This window comes from Platalea leucorodia (assembly GCF_965183815.1).
Source record: "Platalea leucorodia genome assembly, chromosome: 4".
Taxonomy (NCBI): domain Eukaryota; kingdom Metazoa; phylum Chordata; class Aves; order Pelecaniformes; family Threskiornithidae; genus Platalea; species Platalea leucorodia.
The window spans coordinates 12,897,310-12,916,778 of NC_138826.1; the positions used below are offsets into that span (position 1 = coordinate 12,897,310).

At 44.2% G+C, this 19,469-nt stretch overlaps 1 protein-coding gene across 1 annotated transcript in view; it reads left to right on the forward strand.

Moving 5' to 3' along the window:
• Positions 1–400: 400 nt before the first annotated feature.
• SORCS1 (sortilin related VPS10 domain containing receptor 1) overlaps positions 401–19,469 on the forward strand; it is a gene marked incomplete at both ends in the record, with an annotated part of 310,932 nt that continues 291,863 nt past the window's right edge. The window contains one exon of the mRNA XM_082309176.1: positions 401–1,045. Coding sequence (XP_082165302.1) covers positions 401–1,045 — 645 coding nt within the window. The remainder of the gene's footprint in view (positions 1,046–19,469) is intronic.

The window sequence follows — 19,469 nt, forward strand, 5'->3', positions numbered from 1 at the left end:
CCGGGAGAAATCACCAGCCAGGATTTGCTCCTCTCTCTCTCCCTCTCTCTCTGATTTCAATTCAGCTCCTCCCCCGTGTGGTTGTGGCTTTGCCTTCCATCAAAAGCCTGATCAGCAACGCCAGTCTTGAGGAAAAAAAAGAAAAAAAAAAAAGAGGAAAAAAAAAAAGAGAAAAAAGGAAAAAGTGCAAAAGAAGAAAAAGAAAACAAGAAAAAAGAAAAGAGGGGGAAAGCAAGGAATCTCCCCTACCCCCCGGCTGCATCTAATACAGCAGAGTCCGAAACTTTACGGAGTTCTCGCTGTTTACGCCGCGGCGGGTAAATCGGAGGCACCCTGCTCTCTCGCTCCTGCTGTCTCTTTCCTGCTCTTTCTCCCTCGCACTCATCAGCAGTCAGCAGCGATGGAAAAAGTTGCTGGCTGGTACCCAGCCTGGCACGTTGCTCTCCTGTACTGGACATGGCTTTTCCTCTTCACTTTTGGCTTTACCGGTGCAGAAATAACTTGCAGATCCTGCCATTCCCAGGTGAAGCCGCAGCAGGAACATCCGCAGCAGGGATTGTTAATGCATTTGAGGACCGACAGAGGAGAAAAGGAGCAGAGAAGCTTCCCCGTGGAGAAGGGAGGTGAGAGAGGGCAAGGGGCCGGGATGGAGGCGGAGGATGCTGGGCTGCAAGCGACCCTCGCCCCTGCTCCCGAGGGGACGAAATTCAGCGGCTGGGAGACCCGGCGATGGACGAGGGAGCCCGAGAAAGTGGCCGGAGCGAGCCGGCCCCGGGCGGCAGCGGCGGCTCCCGCCGAGGACCATCCTCCCCGGGGCCAGGGGTCCCCCGCGGCGGGCGGCCGGCCGGGCTCGGGCCGGCGGCGGCGGGGCCGCAGCCCGCGGGGCGCCGCGGGGCCGGGCGGCGCCGCGGGGCGGGAGCCGGGGGACGCCGGCGCCGCCCGCTTCGGGCTGGAGGAGCTGCGGCTGGGCAGCACCACCTTCGCCCTCGCCGGCGACTCGGCGCACAACCAAGCCATGGTGCACTGGTCCGGGCACAACAGCAGCGTGAGTACCGCCGCCGCGGGGGGCCGGCGGGGTGCGGGCGGGGGCTTTGCTTTTGTCCTTGTCTCCTTTTTTTTTTTTCTTCTTCTTTTTTTCCTTTTTTTGGGGGGGTGGGGTGGGATAGAGGGTGGGGGGTGCTGGGTTTTTCTTCTTCGAGGGGGGATTTTGCGCCTCCGGGCACCGGGGATTGGCTTCGCTTAGCAGTGTGCAGTGGGGCAGAAGTGCTTCAAAAGGGCCATTCTTCTGAAGCAAAAAAACTTTCCGCTGCCCGCCCGCTGAGCACAGCCCCCTCCAACCCCCTTCTCCTTCACCCTGGAGGCAGAGAGGGATAAACCCCTGCCACCGCCCGCGGCAGGGATGGGAAAGGTCGGTTCGGGAGGGATTGGTCCTTGCACCCTGCCTTCCCCCCAGGGTAACCCCCGCCGTGAGCCTGGGAGGCTCAGCTGCAAGCAAGGCTTGGGAAAGCCCCTCTGATGCTGCTCCTCCTCATCCCAGCCCTGGGGGCCCATGTCAGCCCAAGGGCTCATCCCCAGGCCCTGCTGATGGAGAGATGCTGGAGGGCTTCAGGACTTCATCTCCAAGGTGCCTCTGTGCAGGGATAAAGCTGCTTTTTGCCCCTTGTCAGCAAGGTATTAAAATGAGACAGTTCTTGTCTCTTCTGTGTAACCTGGACCTTTCTTGTGAATAGCAGCGGAACGGCTCCGACATGAGCCAAGTGGAACACAACCAGCCAGAGAAGCAGGTGACTGGTTTCCAGGCTGGAGCAATAGTCATAGCATCAAAGTTACCAAGTTAACTTGAGCCCAGTATCCCTCCAGCCTCTGCTGCAGAGGTAACCTGGAGCCAGAGGGCTGAGGCCTGGGGAAGGCAGAGTGAGTTGCCCAGTGTGCTTTCTGCCTGCTGTTAACTCTGCTTGTGGACTAGCAGAAGTGGGGGGATCTGTCTGTCTGAATGCTCCAACTTCTGTCACTTTGCCTCTTAGAGACGGCAAGCAGAATGCTAATAAGAGAGAAAGGGATGCCGGCACGACATGGTTATTGCCCATACAACTTACCAGGAGAAAGGGGGACTCAGGTTCTTCTCTAAGGTGTCTGCTTCTGTAATGCCAGAAGGTTTCTGGCTGCTTGGCAGAAATCCTTGGCCTCCCTTTCAGCTTTTAGTACTAGGAGCCTGGTAACATTTTGAAATAATAGTCTAATCATTACGAATTCCTTTTGGTATAGATTGTATTGAGGTATATCACAACAACCCAATTTAGAATTACAGCGGATGTCATAAGCACCTCACTGTGGGGTTCAGCCCTGGTTAATTGGGACATGGTTTTATGGTCTCATCAGGAGCTTTTTAATCAATTAATTGACAGAGGAATACTTGTCATCTCTGTTTTGAAGGACTTTTGCCTTTCTTCACAACTCAGCTAGCCTGTGTCTTACGCAGTTGTGCTAACAGAAGCTGCCTTGTAGGAACTCAGATCTGTTCATACAAATTGAATTGAGGCTGACACTGGTTTAAAGTGACCCATTTGCTAAGAAAAACCTTCTGATATAAAAAGTTATCCAGCAGGCATCAGTTTTCCTGGGCTATCACTGCAATTATGTTTCACCTGTACATTTATCAAGACACATATATTGTTGTTATATATGTGTTTTATTATACATGTGCTTAAGTATACATATACATGTGTATATGTTTCTGGCCACTGTGGTACTAGGGACTATTAATGCTAGGGACTGATTACTTTCTGAGTGCCTTGGTGTACAAATGTTTTCAGGGAGCTGTGGGGAAATAATTTGCTTCCGTCCTTCCCAAAGAGCTGCGGGTTGCATTGCATACGGGGAGATTATGCTCACACCTTGCTGCTGGGGGCTCTGGCAGTGCTTTGCTATGTTGTGCTGTGATTGCATCCCCTTCACAACGTTAAATGAAATTGGGCCCCAGCAGGACTTCGATGCACGACAGGTTTGGGCTCAGCTGAAGCAATGGTATGTGTTCAGTAGGTAGCCCAAAGTGGCACTGACCCAATGTCTCTCTGTGGAGGTTTTGGGCACTCATCTGTGAAGGAGCTGGTAGTGGGAGGGGGATGGGGTGAAATGCTTCCTTTAGGGTCCAATGTATGTAGTTCTGCCTGCATGGAGGTCGCAGGGGATCCCATGGTGCTGCTTGCGAGGGATGCTGTGTAGCCCCGGTGCCCTGGCTGCACTCCAGCAGCAGTAGCTGCTGCCTCCCTGCCTGCGTTTCCCTGCTGTGGCAGGGGGATGCAACACACCTCTTCACATTTTCAGTCTAATGTGCTCTGTAAATGCTGCTGTTAAACAGTTTTTGCCTTTCACCCAGGCACAGGGGCACTATGAAGATCATAGTTTGCAGCATCTGTGTGAGTACAGGAAAAATCCAAAACAAAGCTCAAAACAGCTTTAGATGGAAAAGGTGCAAAATTAAAGCACTGTCACCACCAAGTTTTTCTATTGCGACATACCTGATCCTCCCAGCTTCAGTGTGATTCCCTATATCCTTATTTTGGTAGTGGTTTAGATACAATTGCAATGTTTCTGATGGAGGAGAAGGGAGGAAAGTCCTGAAGGGACTCCTGATTTCTGTAAGGGATTGTTCTCCCTGTTTGCAGCTTCTTTCAGGCTTGGCTGTGATTTGTTGTTGAGTGTGTGCACCATCTAACTGATGGCATTCTTGCTCTGAGGATGACCTCTCTGTATGCTTGGCCACAGGTACAATAAGAATAATAAATAGTAGTCCAAGTCATCCAGGTATAACTCCACCAACATAAATTTTCTTATGTCAGGGATTATTTTGGCCCATCAGTGACTTTAGGTACTCCCTGGGTAGCTTAGCCTCCAGCACAATAACTGTAGCTGGACATTTGGACTGTGCCCAGCTCACATCTGTAGGGACACGCTTCACATGTGCACTAATCCCTCCTGTCTGCCTTGGCTTTTTCACTGGTGGAGTCAGCAGGAGCTTCCCAGAGGAGAGCATAGGTTTACGGAGTCTGGGTTGTCAGATGACTGATGAGGATGAAATCGTGAGTGTATCCAGTGTTGTATTAAAATACAGGTGGGCCTCAGGCTTTCTCTGACTCTAGTGGAGGTAAGCGAGGCCACACAAGGTGGTCTGGCATCTCCACAATCCTGAGCTCTTTCAGTCTGCAAAACAGAGAAGAGTGACTGCAGCCAAATTGGGTGCTGGAAATGGTCTTTGGCTTGTACTAAGTCCCAGACTGTCTGGGAATGATCCAGGAAGGTGTTAACTGGCCCATGCTAGCACCCTGCCTGGAACTGTTTTGACAATATAATAAGAGGATAGACTATTGAGTCCGTGAATGTGTCCTAGTATTGCTTAATTTACTTGCATTGATACATCCTGAGAGTCCTTCCACTGGCCTCTGTAGAAACTGGAGTAAAAGATCCTATGAGATAAAATCTTCTTCAAATCTCTGCTACAGGACACACAAGTGAGATCTCCTGCCTTTTTGCACCACTGAGAAATGTCATCATTGGTGTGGAAGTTGGCAGGTTTCCTAGCTCACAGAGATATCAAACATGCTTCCTGATGTCGTGTATCCAAACACTGTAGATGTAGAGTCCCCATAGCTCCCTTAATGCTCTGCTATAGACTAAGAGAAAACAGCTAGCAGAGATTTGTGTGTGGAGCTAAAAGAGAGACGGTTTTAATGGAGCGAGACAAATCTCTAGGAAATGTCCATTATGAGCTTTTGGGATACAGATGGTTCTCAGAGCTTACAAGAAACCAAGACTGCTTCTGTCCTAGGCTGGCTTGGAGTGAGATTAGTGCCTTACTTGTTCCTTTGAAAGTACCTTAAAGAAACAGCAAAAAAATTGGAGGAGGTCAGAAGGTAAGGGAGTCTGAGCAAGAACCTTGATGCTATAGCTTGTGCAATCATGTGGTGCCGTGAGGGAAAGCAGGATGTGTTTCACATTCACTTAATAAGGGAGTTTACTTTTGCCTTTCTCTGGACAGAGTGCTCTCAGAGGCTGCATGTTGATGTAGATCTCGAAGTGTTTGGCAAAGAATTTGAGCACATACCTGCTGTACACCTGGGGATTGGCTTCTACATGGCTACGGTACCTTTAAACAGCTGGTTCAAACTTCTGTGGTTTACATGGCTGGAAAGACAAAGCTGAGGTTCTTCTAGGTCCTCCACAAGAGAAGAACCTCAATAGACTGATGGAGATGAAGTCTGGACCAGATGCAAAACAACCATGGCCAGACAGTTTTTATATTCCATCCACAGTAGAAAAATCAATACAACTGATGGGTCCAGTGCAGGATGAAGCCTGCAAGGTCGTCATTGCTGTTGTCAGGTGATTACACTAGACAACAGGGAAAGAGTTAGGCCTCTTATGGGAGAGCTTTTACGCAAGATGAGACTTTATGTTTGGTATTATTTGCAAGATTTTACTTGATGTTATTGACAGGACAAACTGAGCACAGGTAAGGCAGAATAACAATGCACCTGTATATTTCCAATGCACTGTATTTCTGCCTGGGCAAAGTAATTGTGAATAACCCGTTGTTGGATTTTCAGCTGAAGTGTTCAAACCTGCTTTATAAATTAGGAACTTAAAGAAAGGTACAGGGCTGCAGCTGGTACTGCATCCTACAGCCATAAACTGGTCAAACTGCATCTTGAAAACAGTTGGGTTTTTTTCAACCCGACCTCCTAGTGTCTTCCTTCTTTCTGGATAGCTGTTCCAAGATCTGTTCTTCTGGATGTTGGAATCTTCTGTCTGATTTCTGTTCTAACGTTCCCATCGGGCAATTTAGATTTTTTTTTTTTTTTTTTTTCCCCATTTGTGCATGTGCCTTTTAATTAAAGTTATTTTCCCTCCCTGGCACTTAATGCCCCCTGGAATTATTTTACGGGCAGTGATCGTATTCCCTTTCAGCCTCTGGTTTCCTAAATCAGGCAAGCACCGTTCTTTCTGTATCCACTTGTAAGACAGATTGTGGAAACTGAACTGTGAATTTCTAGGAGTCAGGTTCCCGCAAGCTCAAATTTGAATCAGATGTTTGCTTTTGATGAGCACAGTTCCATGCAGATGATAACGAATGTATTCCCTTTTACAAGTGAGACAGTAAAGGCATGGCAAAACTATCTTAAATTGCCAGTGTTCTTCTGTTCAGACCAGAATGGGGGATCACAATCAAAATGTCACTTTTCACATCTTCTCACTCTCAGACTCCTTTGCTCAGATGCTGTGTTCATGCAACAGGCTGTAGTTGGTACCCTCTGTCCTTCCCTTGCTGGCAGAGCTGTGGCTTCAGCGTAAAGCTACCAGGGGTGGAAGAAGAATCTGCCATCATCATCCCATGAGTGACTGGCATTACATTGTACGGCACTGTGATAGCCCATTTCTCCCTTCCTCCCATGGCAATTGCATTATTATAAAGGAGAATTTTTAAGGAAATGAATGTATCTGTGGAGCCCAGAGCCAGCTGCGCAGTGAGACCCATGGTGAGGAATGACCCCACTGTCAGTGACTTTGCATTTAGATTGGTTCCTAGGGTGCAGGAAACAGGTCCCAAAAAACATTCATCTGAGGAGGATGCCTGCATTAAAATGCTTCAGTGAGATGTAGTATGTATTGCTTACATATTACAACAATATATAATAGTATTAATAGCATAATGTACCAGATGCTGAGACTGTTTCAGGCTAATATCTTGGTAGAGCTAATGAGAATATATTTAGGAAGGACTGAATAAAAAGTGAGGAAACAAAAACTGGGATTTAAACCAGAAAAAATCAAGTCAAATTAAAGTATTGCTAAAAGTACCCGGTTTCAAATTTTGGTCTTCTGAACTAGATTTGCTACTGCGTAGATCATAAAATACTTTACATCCATTCTAGATATGAAGCTTACTTTAAAAACAAGCCTTCAGTGAGAGAAAACACTGGAAATTTTCCTGTAACTGTGAGTAGGACTTTATTTCTTTAATCAGAAATTTTTTGAGGTTTTTTGGATTTTTTTTGTGTGTGTGTGTGTGTGATTTGGCAAAAATGAGTCAATAGCCATAGTATTTCTTTCTTCTGTATTGCAATCCATCTCTAGGTATATTTCTTGACTGGCTAAAACATAGGCTTTTCATATACAGAATATGAAATAGGATACGTGGGAAATATTGTTAATAAGAATAGCCGTGCACTGAGAGAAAGCAGTGGGTGAAAGAGAATCCATGAGGACTAGAAGAAAGGCTTGTCATTGTGTGAATCTGGTCTCTGTGAAAGTGGTTGGGAGATGATGAGGAGCTTCCACCCCAACTGACAGATGGGATATGCAAATCCTATCACAAGGGGAGATTAAGGAGAATAATGGAAGAGCTCTGACAGTTGCAACTGGCATTCACAAAATATTGACAGGTTATAAACTGTATAAAGCAACAGGGTTATAGTTTTCAATCTTCTTAATACTGTACTTTATAACAGAAAAGGGTTTTCTCCCTTTCCTCCCGACTTCAAGTAAGGCTTTTGTAGTTCTCTGACCTAGCAATCATGATGTGGTCTGTCTAGAGGGGGAAGCAAGGAGGTCAGAAGTCCTCAACTCATTCTGGAGAGATTAGAGAACATTCTGACCTGTCCTGTTGTGATATGGCTCTACACATGAAGGGCTGCAAGATCAGCATTGGCCTTGGACAATCTTGCGTCCTCTGGTCCTTTCTTACTATGCCAGACCGAATGCAACCCTCACGTTGTGCAGAGCTCCAACAAGGCGAGTGAAACTGCCCCATCAAAGACCTCTTCCCCTATAAAATACTGTTGTAGCTTGGACAGAGCATTTCATAGGTTCACATTGATTTCCTTTTGATCCCAAGGCTCCTGAAAAACAGCCCCGAACAAGCCAAAATCTTGAAAGTTTAAATGTAACATTTTGTCATTGTTTTTGTTTCAAGGCAGCATTTTTTGAATGGATTTCCAATTCTTTTATTCTACATTTAAAAATGATCCAGTGACACAAAAACCGTGATTCAGTGTCCCACACAGAGGCATCTGGTGACATTTGAGATGGTATTGCCTCTACCTGCTGCTTCGCAAGGCCAGGGCATCCTGTGGGTCCTGCGTCCTTTCTGATGCCCAGGCCTGGGAATGGTATAGCATCCCAAACTATATTTGCCTATATTTGGGCAACTGATATTATCATAAAAGCTGTGTGTACTGGATCCTGTTCATCCAGAACCAAAGCTACATACAGGTTTTCATTTCATAGGAGGAGAAAAAAAAACAGACTGACACAAGGCACTTCTTTTCTCTCTCTCTTTTTTTTTTTTTTTTTTTTTTTAATATCTGGCCAGCAAACCAAAAAATCAATGACTCCCGCAGCTCTAATTGACATTTCTATGTTAAATGAAAATGGGCCTTGATTCCAATTCAAATGGCAGCATTGGGTGATAGAGTAATTATTTTGGAATTTTAAATGCATATAAAAGTTGATGCACTAAAATGATTTTTGTGCCACTGGCAATTTTTTTGGCTGTCTCTTAAATCAAACAACAGTTAACATGAGAGCCCTTAATCCCTGATTCTCAGTGCTGGTAACACAATAACACTTTTACTTGGTACTGCACTTTCTCTCCTTGGGGAACATAAAAGGAAAGTACTTTGAGAAGGAACAGGATATTTTAGGGTATGTCCTAAAATGTAATTCCTTTCTTTTAGAGGGTCTCCAAGAACTTAATTTAACCTCACATCGTGTCCCTAAATAGGGGAGTGTTGTTCTTGCGTGATGGCACTCTAGGACTCAAAGCTGCCTCTGAACTTCTCCCCTGCATGCTGTCATGCCATGGACATGCTCAGGGCAGGCTGTGCTGAGGTGCCTCTGACATGGGGTGAGAGGGGAGGAGAAGGCTGAGAAAAGAGATGGAGATTTGAGTGGTGAGGGGGAAGAAGGTGGGAAATGCTGCTGCAGAGGGATGTCAATGCCAAGTATCCCCACCATGAGCAGCCCGTGTTGGGGTAGGGCCTCTAGTGCTCTCCCCCTGTGCTGTTGTTAGGGCCAGGAAAGTGAAGTGAGTCACAGGCCTTGTGTTTCTCTTTTCCTGGAGGGAAAGCTCAGAGATAGCCCAAACAAGACAAAGCCCACCTCAAGCGAGTGGCTTGGGCAAGGTGAAGGGACTGACCCACGCTCTGTTTCTGGGAAGTGTGGCTGAGGAACCTCAGGGTAGGGTGAGGAGACCACAAAGTGTACAGAAGGCAGCACATTACGTGGTAACAGCAAACAGCACCCACCTTCACCCCCAGAGAGGTTACCTTCATTAAAAAAAAAAAAAAAAAAAAAGCTTTTAAGCTTTTTTTTTTCCCCCCATAGTATTGCATTCCCTAATGCAGAAGCAGCAAGGCAGGGAAGATACTCTTGGACTGCCTGGGCTGGCAAAAATACTGGAGTGCATCTAATACATAAAGATGTGGCTGGTGTTTAGAGAGGGCATCTGAAATTCATTCATCAAGACAGTTTTCAGACTGCTACCAGGAATATGTCCCCCATGCCTTGTGTATCACTTCTTGCTGCCCCTTGGAACATAAGACCCCATTTGCAGAGTCTTGCATGCTTTGCACAAATATGTTAAATCAAGAGATGAAGGAGAGGAGGTGGAAGGGGATGGTTTGCAGCTGGCATTTCAAGGCAAACGTGTTCCCAAGGCATGGAAGAGCTGGGTTTTTGGGTGGAGAGTATTCAGCTACACATGGGAAGCTCTTGATCCCTTACAACACCAGGTCCCAACTCAGTGTCAGTGCTCACAACTTATTTGTATTAGGTTTTATGTCACCTCTGCTGGTGATTATTTAATGACAGCAGTGCCACGAGCTCTTGCAGATTTGTATTAGGTTTTATGTCACCTCTGCTGGTGATTATTTAATGACAGCAGTGCCACGAGCTCTTGCAGATCATTTTCAGGGAGGTCCTCAGGAGGAAGTGAAAGGCACTTTGGAAAATCTCAGGCTATTTAGATAACCCAACAGAGACACCCCATGTCTTTCCCCAAATGTTTCTCTCCCCCCCTCATTCTCACCTCCCCCACTACATTTAAGGTTGAGAAAATAATTCAAGGGAAATATTTTATATAACAAATGTAGGCTTGTTTTTCTCTTCATAAATTGTCCCTTCTCAATATGTGATTTTCTCAGGTGCACTTTTTTGGGGGGGTGAAGTAATCATAAAGTTCCTGATTCAGAAATCAGTGGGAAATTCCTTAGTAATGTGGGAATGGACCCCATTTAATCATTTGGAATAGACTTTGTGTGGAAGAGTTTTATTTTAAATCCAAGGTATATTTTCAGTAGATGAAAATATATTCCCTTTTTGTGGTGTGACTTTGTCTTTTTATAGATGCTCCTTTTTTGTGTGTGTGACTGGGTCAGTATAAACCTTTAGAAACAGCTTAATGTTCCCTGCCTTGGCCAATGATGTTGCCAGTACTGTTCACTGAATATTCTCTGAAAACAGACCTAGGAGAAGTGAATTCCACTGAATATTCAAACGAATATTCAAGGACCTTATTTTTTGAAGGATTTACCTAGGTATAAGTGCAAATATATTTTTCTGGATTAAAAATTGTACCTATGGTGAAAATCAAGCTCTACATGCCAAAGAATATGTTATGGAAAATTAATTTGCTTTCTGTTGAGCTTTAGTTCAGGTTTCCAAGAAAATAAAAAACTTTTCTGTAGATGAAAGAGAAAAGCTTTACATTTTTAAATTTATCATTATTGGGGGAAAAAAATAAAATTTTGGGAATGGTTATTTGCAAATCAAAGTTAGATCTGACTTTGATTACATGAAACTTAATAGACTTTTTTTTTTTTTTTTTTTAATATGAGAGGGTAAACAGGTAAATAAAAGATACACTAGCAAAACAGCAGATGCACTAAACTTAGTACCAAAATGCATAGGTCTGTGGTGAAATGTCACTAGTTAGAGGAGTTTTGAGGATATTTATTCCCTGAGATGGTATTCTGGCTGAGGATCGCACCATGGGAAGGGACTGCACTACACCTCCTCTGCTTCATTTGTGTGCGTGTTTCCACATGCCCCTAAATACGTTAAGCAGGACAGAGCCTGGGCTAGAGGAATGATGAATATAGATCTGGGCTTAGCCTGGATCCAGTGACCTAGCATCTGTACAGAAAAGCGGCTGAAGTTTAGTAATAACTGTTTATGTTATTGTAACGCAAAGACGCTTTGATGCAGTCCTGCAGTCTTTGGGCAGGTGCAGCTGTTTCTCCTTTTCTGTTTGTTTAAATGATAAATGACTGTTTAATTGTGTATCATCTCCTGGAAAACAAAATGAAACAAACCAAGCCAAAACATTCTCCAGCTCATCTTTTGGATGCAAAGCTCCAAGTTCAGTGTTGCCTTTCATTTTATTTTCAACTTTTATAAATTTACATTTGGTTTTTCTTTTCTATTCAGAAACTCCTCATCCACTCCTAGACAACTTATTTTAAAGTTGTTAAAGGAATAAATGTAGTTGATTCCAGCTGTTTCTAACTGCAGGCTGTGCCCGTGGCTGTGAGCTGGGCAGGACAGCAGGGCCCTCCCATCCCACCTGTGATGGAGGGAGCTGGACCATGGACACCTATGGGAGCTGCAGCAAGGAACCCAGCTCTGCATTACTGTGCCGCTGGCTAGGGTCCTGCCATCCTCTCTTCCTCCACCAAAACACCGGGTTCTGCAATCACCAAAATCTTTATTTTCATCATGCTGCAGGCTGGGATCCCATCAGATAGACTCAGCAGCTCCCGTGCCTCCCTCTCCCGTGGGAACGTGAGTTCTCCTTCTTCCCTGCAAACTCTGGTGTGCTCCATCCTCCTCCTCCTCCTCCTCCTCACCAGCCACCCACAGCCCTGTCTGTTGATGCTGTTGCCTGGCGACCACCCTGTGATGGACAGCTTGGAGGGAAGCGATGATTAAACAACCTGAACTGGCTTCTGAAAGCAGCGATCGTTATTGTAATGTGACAAGCAGTGACAGCTGAGACAGCAACACATTTGGAGTGTGATTCCTAAAAAAACTGAAAAACAATAAACACACGAGGAAAGTGCCACACACACCTGTGTGTGTAGGTATGCGAGTGCTGATGCCTTCCCTTGATGCAGAAGGGCCAGGGAAGGCACATGTTTCTTTATTAATGAAAGGCAAACATAACCTTAATAACTGTCACGATGAATAGGCCAGCCCACGAGCCACGGCAGCTTGCATCAACACTGTCAAACATCTCAGCTACTCTGGCAGGCCAAGGCAGCCGTTACATGGGATGCTGCAGCTGCAGGTGTTAGCAAGGGGTGCAGAGCCAGCAGCCCCTCGCTGACTGCCAGCAGGAACACCCTCTGCACAGAGAGGGACGTGTTGAAGCTTCAGTGTGAAGGTCGTGGTCCTGCTGGGTCCACCTGCCATTTCTTCTCCTGCCCTCCAGATGGACAAGACCAGTATAGGCACAAGGATGCAGAGTGGACTCAGCCCTGATAGGAAATGAATGTGGCTGTATGACCTCAGTGCCCAGCTTAGGGAATTGTGCATCACATCTTCTAGCATCAACTGGGAGGCTCCTGCCCCTTTAGCCTTCCTTCCAAATTCAAGTGATACCAAATTTTGTCCTTGTAGAACAAATTTGAAAACAAGACCAGATGTACCTTAAAGACTGGGTAAACCAGGACACTAAGAAGTAATGGATCACTACTAGTTGAGAAATCTTAAGAAAGCCCCACTCATGAACTCAAGAGAATGAAAGCTATCTTTCTTTTTATTTTTTGTTTTGTTTTGAGTGCTTGGAGTGGGCCAGTTCTGCAAGAACTGAATTGGGGCTCTGTGGATTTAGTTCTTAAAGTTTCCTTAAAACACAGGTTCCTATAGTCTCTTCCCTCTTACACTGTCAAAAACTTCCTGAAAAACTTCTGTAGAAAGCATATTGTTTCCCTTTTTCCTCAGTTTCCTTTGACTTCATTCCTTGTAACGCAGCTCAGAATTAGGCCAGGAGCTGGGACTGCAATAGGCTACTTGGATAGCTGAGGACCTGCTGGACAGGATTACAGCTGAGGTCTCACAAAATTCATCATCGCCACACTACAGAGATGTGGGCTGGTTTTGCCACCATTTGTCTGAAGCCCAGAAGTAGCAGATTTACATCCCTTCCAATTTTGTTTTCTTGTTCTTAAGTGTAACGGGCTTTAGGGGACTTAACTGCTGTCACTGTCCAGGATTCATTAAAATGTTAAAGCTTGTCTTTATGATTTTCCCATGCACACAAAATACAGATACACACAAGATCCAATGGAGCAAACAACATATTCATACTGATGGTTGGTTTGATTTGTGCTTGGATTTGGAGGGAGGAAATGAATGTTCCCAGTTGCTTCTTAATCTCCTCTTTTAGTTTTATCCCAAGTTAGAACTGATTGCATTTCTGCTGTTTTCATGTCCTGTTTCGGTATTGGTCCCTTTCAGTGCTCCTCAGGGAAATAGCACTCTCTTAGCAGGTTGTTTACATCTGTATTTTCACCACAAAGAACAGTGGGGGTAAGGTACAGCTTCAATGAAGGTGAACATCACCTTTCTCTTAAAGCAGAGTTAACCAAAGATATTCTGATGTTTCTTTGAACTTTCAAAGTGATGTTAAGCGTAGCAAGTATTTCCAGGAAATGTTTGTGCTCTGGATTATCTGCCTATGCTTTGATGGCTGCTCATGTCCTTTTAAAATTGCTGTCAATAAGTGTGCTTAGTACAGCAGCACCGATTTCCTTCAGTGCTATTCAAGTTCTTAAGGCAGGCTTATCAGCGAGGCATCTGAGTGACGGCTTTAAAGGGAAATAAGAAAACAAACCCCAAACTACTTTACAAAGATCCTTCCAAAAAGAGTTAAGAAGTCACCTGTGCTTCTGTCAGACTGAAAGAGAAGGATACACGCACACACAAAGAGAAGAAAATTTCATCGCCTAGGTGCTCTATCCTTTCCATCTCTCCATTGTGTCTGACACCATCTCAGAATGAAATAGTTGAGAAGAAATGTTGAGTCTGTGCCTGCGCTCCTTTTCTGCTCATGGAAATCCAGATTCACTTAGATGAAGCCAAGAACTTCTTTGTGGCAAGCAGAAGGAGAATCCTCCTCTGTTCCTTTCTAACGCTGAGGTATTGAGAGACCAGGCAGAAAGAATAATTTCTGAGAAATCTTGTGTTTGACAAGGTGGATTTTGGTGAGAAACAAACTTTTATGAGCAAGTAGGGGAAAGAGATACCTTGAGAAATTTTATGAGGCGCAAAGAATATAGTACAAAAGAATCAACATCTCATTATAAAGTGTTACTCAGGAAATCTGTACTTAATCCTCTATATAGAGAGCATTTTGTTTAAATAAGGACATACTGTATCATTAAACAGATGGAGATCTTTGCTGGAGAGAGTTCAGAGAAAAGGAAAGATGTCTGTAATTTGGTGCTCCTGCTTAAATATATGGAATTGTGTGGTTGACGTCTGAACTTGGATGATACGATATGAATGATACTTGAACCCATTAGTAAATTTGTCCTTCTAACAAGCTACTCAGGTGATCCAGAAAAACGTTATGCGGTAGCAGCTGCTAGAAGATGAAAATATTTCATCGTAGAAATACATGGTATAATGAAATATGGGAAATGAATGCAGTATCGCAATAAGGACAAAAGAAGAGAGATGACATACGGTTTTAAATATTCACCTTCTGTGTTGAGTTTACAAAGTACAGAGAACGTCAGTAAATTGAAAACACCACTGAGACACATAAATCATTAAACACGATTATTAGAGCCACTTGGGGAAAGAAAGTTGTCAGAAGAATTTTCCATTAGAAAATATAATTTAGGCAAAATCAGAAAATTTCTTGGGGGTATGTCATTTTCAGTGACATTTGTTACACTAAAATATCAACCAAAATTGTCTGCATTCTGATAGTGTCAAAAATTGTAGTGAGAAACATTCCCAGTTGTCTGTTGCTTTGGTGCCAAGATTATGACAAGATACTAATGCTATATCATGGACACATCTTTTATACTGAATATATAAGAGTATGTGGAGTATGCGGGACACTACATGATACATCATCTCATTCGCAGGAAGTGTAAAAGTTTGTTGCTCCTCCATCCTCTTCCACCTTCCCTTCTGGGAATGGGCCCTATGAACAAGCTGTATTCTTTCTCCCTCCTGGAGAGATTTTGTTTCCACCTGTCTCCTCTTTGCTATGTCTCTTTCGTTGCATGGTGGATGCCACCAAAGGATTTTTGCTGAAGGTAACAAGTTCTTTGGGAAGTGAAGGCACTGCAGGGAGGCAAGTCAGTGGGTAGTCTCAAAGGCAATACATTGGTTTCCTTTCTGAGCCAGTAGTTGTGGGGATTTTATCACTGACCCCCCTGGAGTGGCAGGAACCACATCTCTATATATTTTTTAATTAATGTTCTGACATTATCAAAAGGAAATGCTTTGGTGTTATTGATTATCAGCTGAAAAATGTTTACTAATACTCATTTTCATGGGAAATTTCACGGTCTTGCCTTTCCTTCTTGGGACAGAAACCAAACATCAGCCTGTCTGAAACCCTCACAGAACAGAAATTGTGGTTTCTGATGCATTCAGATCAAGAACGTAGCTTGGAAGGTGTTTTTTAAATGAATCTCAACAATTTTTTCTTTCTATAAAATGATCTTTGTTGGCTGATATAAAGTTAAGGTGAAGGTAACTTGAATATCAAATATTCCTTTTTGTTCCTGAAACAGTCTCAGCTTTACTAAGGATAGCTCTGTGGAAAGTCAGAAGTGTGGCAGCTTGGCCATTTCTTAACTAGCCAGAAACTCAAGGGGAGAACAGATTGGAAGAGGAACATCTGAAAGCCCAAAGAGCTATTTTTCACTGTTCTGAACCCTTTCACTGCTGAGCATATCCATAGCTGAGATCCTAAGGTATGTGGTTTCCACTGGACCAGAAGCCTCCTAAAGGTGTTAATTGCTGACATTGTTTTAGTGTGGAACAGAGAGATGTCTTCTCCCTGGTAATTGCAAATCCTGTACAATGTTCCTTTTACAGCACTGAAATGCTTTAAAGGCTCAAAGAACTGACAGTCTCAGTTAGCCATGATCTGGGAGGCAGACAGAGCCACTCCACTGCAGAAACACTTACGAGGAATGCTCTGGATTGCTTTACGTAGGGGTCAGATACCTTGATTGCAATGGTCTCTTCCTTAGGCAGGAGGTAGACAGGTAGTTGATTCTTCCTTAAATGTGTGAACAGGCAACAAGAAGCAGCAGAAACATGAGGTTTACAAATGCATGGATTATGTGATCGCTTGATTCAGCCTAGTAAAGCTTTTTTTGTGATTTAGATAATTAACTTCTAAAGGCAAATAATAATAATAGTAACGAAGATACAGACAGGCACAAACACACAAGAGATGGGCATTGATTTTAGGGTGTGGTGAGTGGCAGCAGAAGGCAATTTGAAGGAATCGCTCAGGGTGTAAATTGGCCCTTGAAAGGCAGGGCATCCAGCTGGCTGTAATTCCCTGTCTTCCCTGTGGAAGAAATAAGTGATTAAGGAGGAGGAAGAGATATGAGGGCAAGAGTAGAAGGGTGAGGGTCTTTTGTAGGCCTGCATGAAGTTGTAAGTAAGTAGTCTATTGAAGAGCAGCTTTTCTAGTAGAGAAGCTGACCTGTGGTTGTTGCTAAGCTTTGGAAAAAGCTGATGTTGAGTGACCTCAACAACTGAAGAAAGACACTGTGGTCTGAAGTGTTTTCTAGCAGTGAAGAGGTGCTAAGGAAGAAGTGTGTCCCAAGCAGGTAGGAAGCCTCTCTGTTGTGGGAGGGTGCTGCCTGGAGAATGAGAGAAGACTTGGCAAAATAGGGGATGGTAAGGCTGGAAAGCAGTGTGCTAATATGTTGCCTGGAAAATACAGGGAATGGAGGAGCAGCAAATTGGTTGCTGATAGAGTAGAATAATGTCATGCTGTCAGAAAGCTAGGTTTGTGGGACATGGCCTTGAGAAGTGAAAGAGCAGGCAACGGAAAAAGTGGAAACAAGGCAAGATTTGTGGACTGGAGTAATATAATCAGAACAATTGGTTTTAAGGGTGGCTTTAGCTCCAGAATTGGCTAAAAAGAGACTTTAGAGGGGGAAGAACACCTCTCTAGAGAAGATTGAGACAGCTGGATTGATTTTATTCAAAAAGAAGAGCATAAGCTTTTTCAGGAGTGTGGATTTTCCATTGGGTATTTTGGACTTCATAGAATCATAGAATGGTTTGGGTTGGAAGGGTCCTTAAAGATCATCTAGTTCCAACCCCCCTGCCATGGGCAGGGATGCCTTCCACTAGACCAGGTTGCTGAAAGCCTTATTCAGCCTGGCCTTGAAAGCTTCCAGGGATGGGTAGGGATGGGACTTACATGATGTCAAAGCACTGGCTGGTAGCAAAGAGGCAGAAAGAGGATAAGAGCCAGGATAAAAGCAAAGAAGCCTGATTGTGCACTGGTGAATGTTGTGGTGTTGGTGAACCAGCTTGGAGAAGGAGATAAGGAGATAAACTGGCAGATAGTAACATTGGTAGCCAAAATTTAATACTCAGTGGGCAGAAGCAGTCGCTGGAGGGTGGGACCATAGATGGAAGAGTTTACCTAAAAGTACTTTTCCATGCTGTGACTTTCCCTGCATACACTGTGCTGTTTGTTCTCAGTATCTCTGAATGGAAGTCATCTCTCTCAGCCACCACCTGTGGAGGTTTGACATGAACCAGCCAGGAGGTTGTGTCTGATGCATCTGGTTTAATTGTATTTCAATGCTTAGAGTCAGAGCTATAATATGTGAACAAGACCCTCTTAAGGGACGTAGGTAATTACACAAATTGGTGTGGAGACATTTTGCCAGAAGAGATGTATTTTGTTTACCTTCTTGAATTTGGCAGGGAATGGACTTGCTATTTGTGGAGGTACAAGTTTCTTATAGCTGGAGAGCTGCTGTCTGGGCTGAGAAAGGATTGAAATAATTGGGGACTACAAAAGCCTGTAGCCTAGCAGCTTATGTTTTTAGAAGAATGATGTAAGCAAAACCAGAGGCCTTTATACCCTCCTGTATCTTTGTGACAAAAGCTAATACGGACAAGGGATTGCCCTGGTCTCAGTGGGGAATTCTGGTGGTGCATTTTTGCTGTTTGAGCATGCAGCCTTAGAAACAAGCTTTCCTGTGGCTGACAATGTAATTGCAGCAGAATGTTTGCAGCCTAGCTTGGATTTGAGCCTTAAACCCGAGGTGCAGTAGGCTGTCACTGTTGAACCGAGAAGGGACAATGTCATACGTACTCTTAGCTTGCAGCAAGTTACCTGAAGTGTACCTGTATTTACCTTAGCTCATGCTGAGAGCCGTTTAAACTGAATTTTCTTTCAAGATGAGGAGCCCTCACGTGGACAGTTATCGCAGACGGGCTAATGTGTGGCAACTCCTTAAGTTGTACTAGTGTAAGATACTTCGTTTAAATCCTCAGATTTTTTCCAGCTGAAGCTTTTGGATGTCTGCCCACAGAAGCTTGCACTATGACATTGCTTCTTGGTTTTTTTTTTTTTTTTAAGATGGTGTTGGCAGCCTGTGGCTAAGGGTTGATCTTAAGTGGGTTGGTGTGTTATAAAAGGCACAAAGAGGCAGCTTCTAGCACCTGATATCCTGCAGTGTATTATCTCAAGGGGGCTGGGAGTCTCTGGCCTTACCAAGAATCACAACCCCCTTATCAGCTGTTGACTCTCTTTGGCTTCTTTCAAAGATGGTTTCTACCATTCCCATTGATATTTTTTTCTCCGTCCTCCAGCCCTTCATTCCAACTTCTTTAACTTGTGAAAGTGAAGCACAGCTTGGTTTGCTTCTCTTGAAGATCTGCCAACACCCACATTAACCCACAAGTATCTTCTTTCTAGCCAGTGTTTTGGCAGGAGACCTTCTGTCTTCGTACTGCATAGTTCCTTCTGGAGAGTAGAAGGGACAGATGTCGCGCTACTGTTGATTGTTCTACTTAGAAGATTTTCAAATATGTGCCTTGAGGTCAAAAGGGTTTTTTGAATTTTCTGCATGATTTCTATTGTATGAGATGTGAAAACAGATCTGTACTTAGATGCCCACTCTTTTTGTTGATCTTTACTAAGGATGTGTTTAACTCGCTCTGTGGTCTAGTCATCGGCATGTTTGTGTACATTGAAAGGCAGTGAGGATGGTCATTTCCCTTGGTGAATGATAATGAACAGATGGTAGTATCCCAACTGCCCTTTCTTCCCACTGTTACACCAGCACCACTCCTTTCAATGTCACAAGACAAATGGTATCACCAACCCGTATGTAAGAAAATGACAAATCATGTCATCCCAGAAGGTGAAGGTGATGTAGTTGTCATTCTAGCAAGGTTAA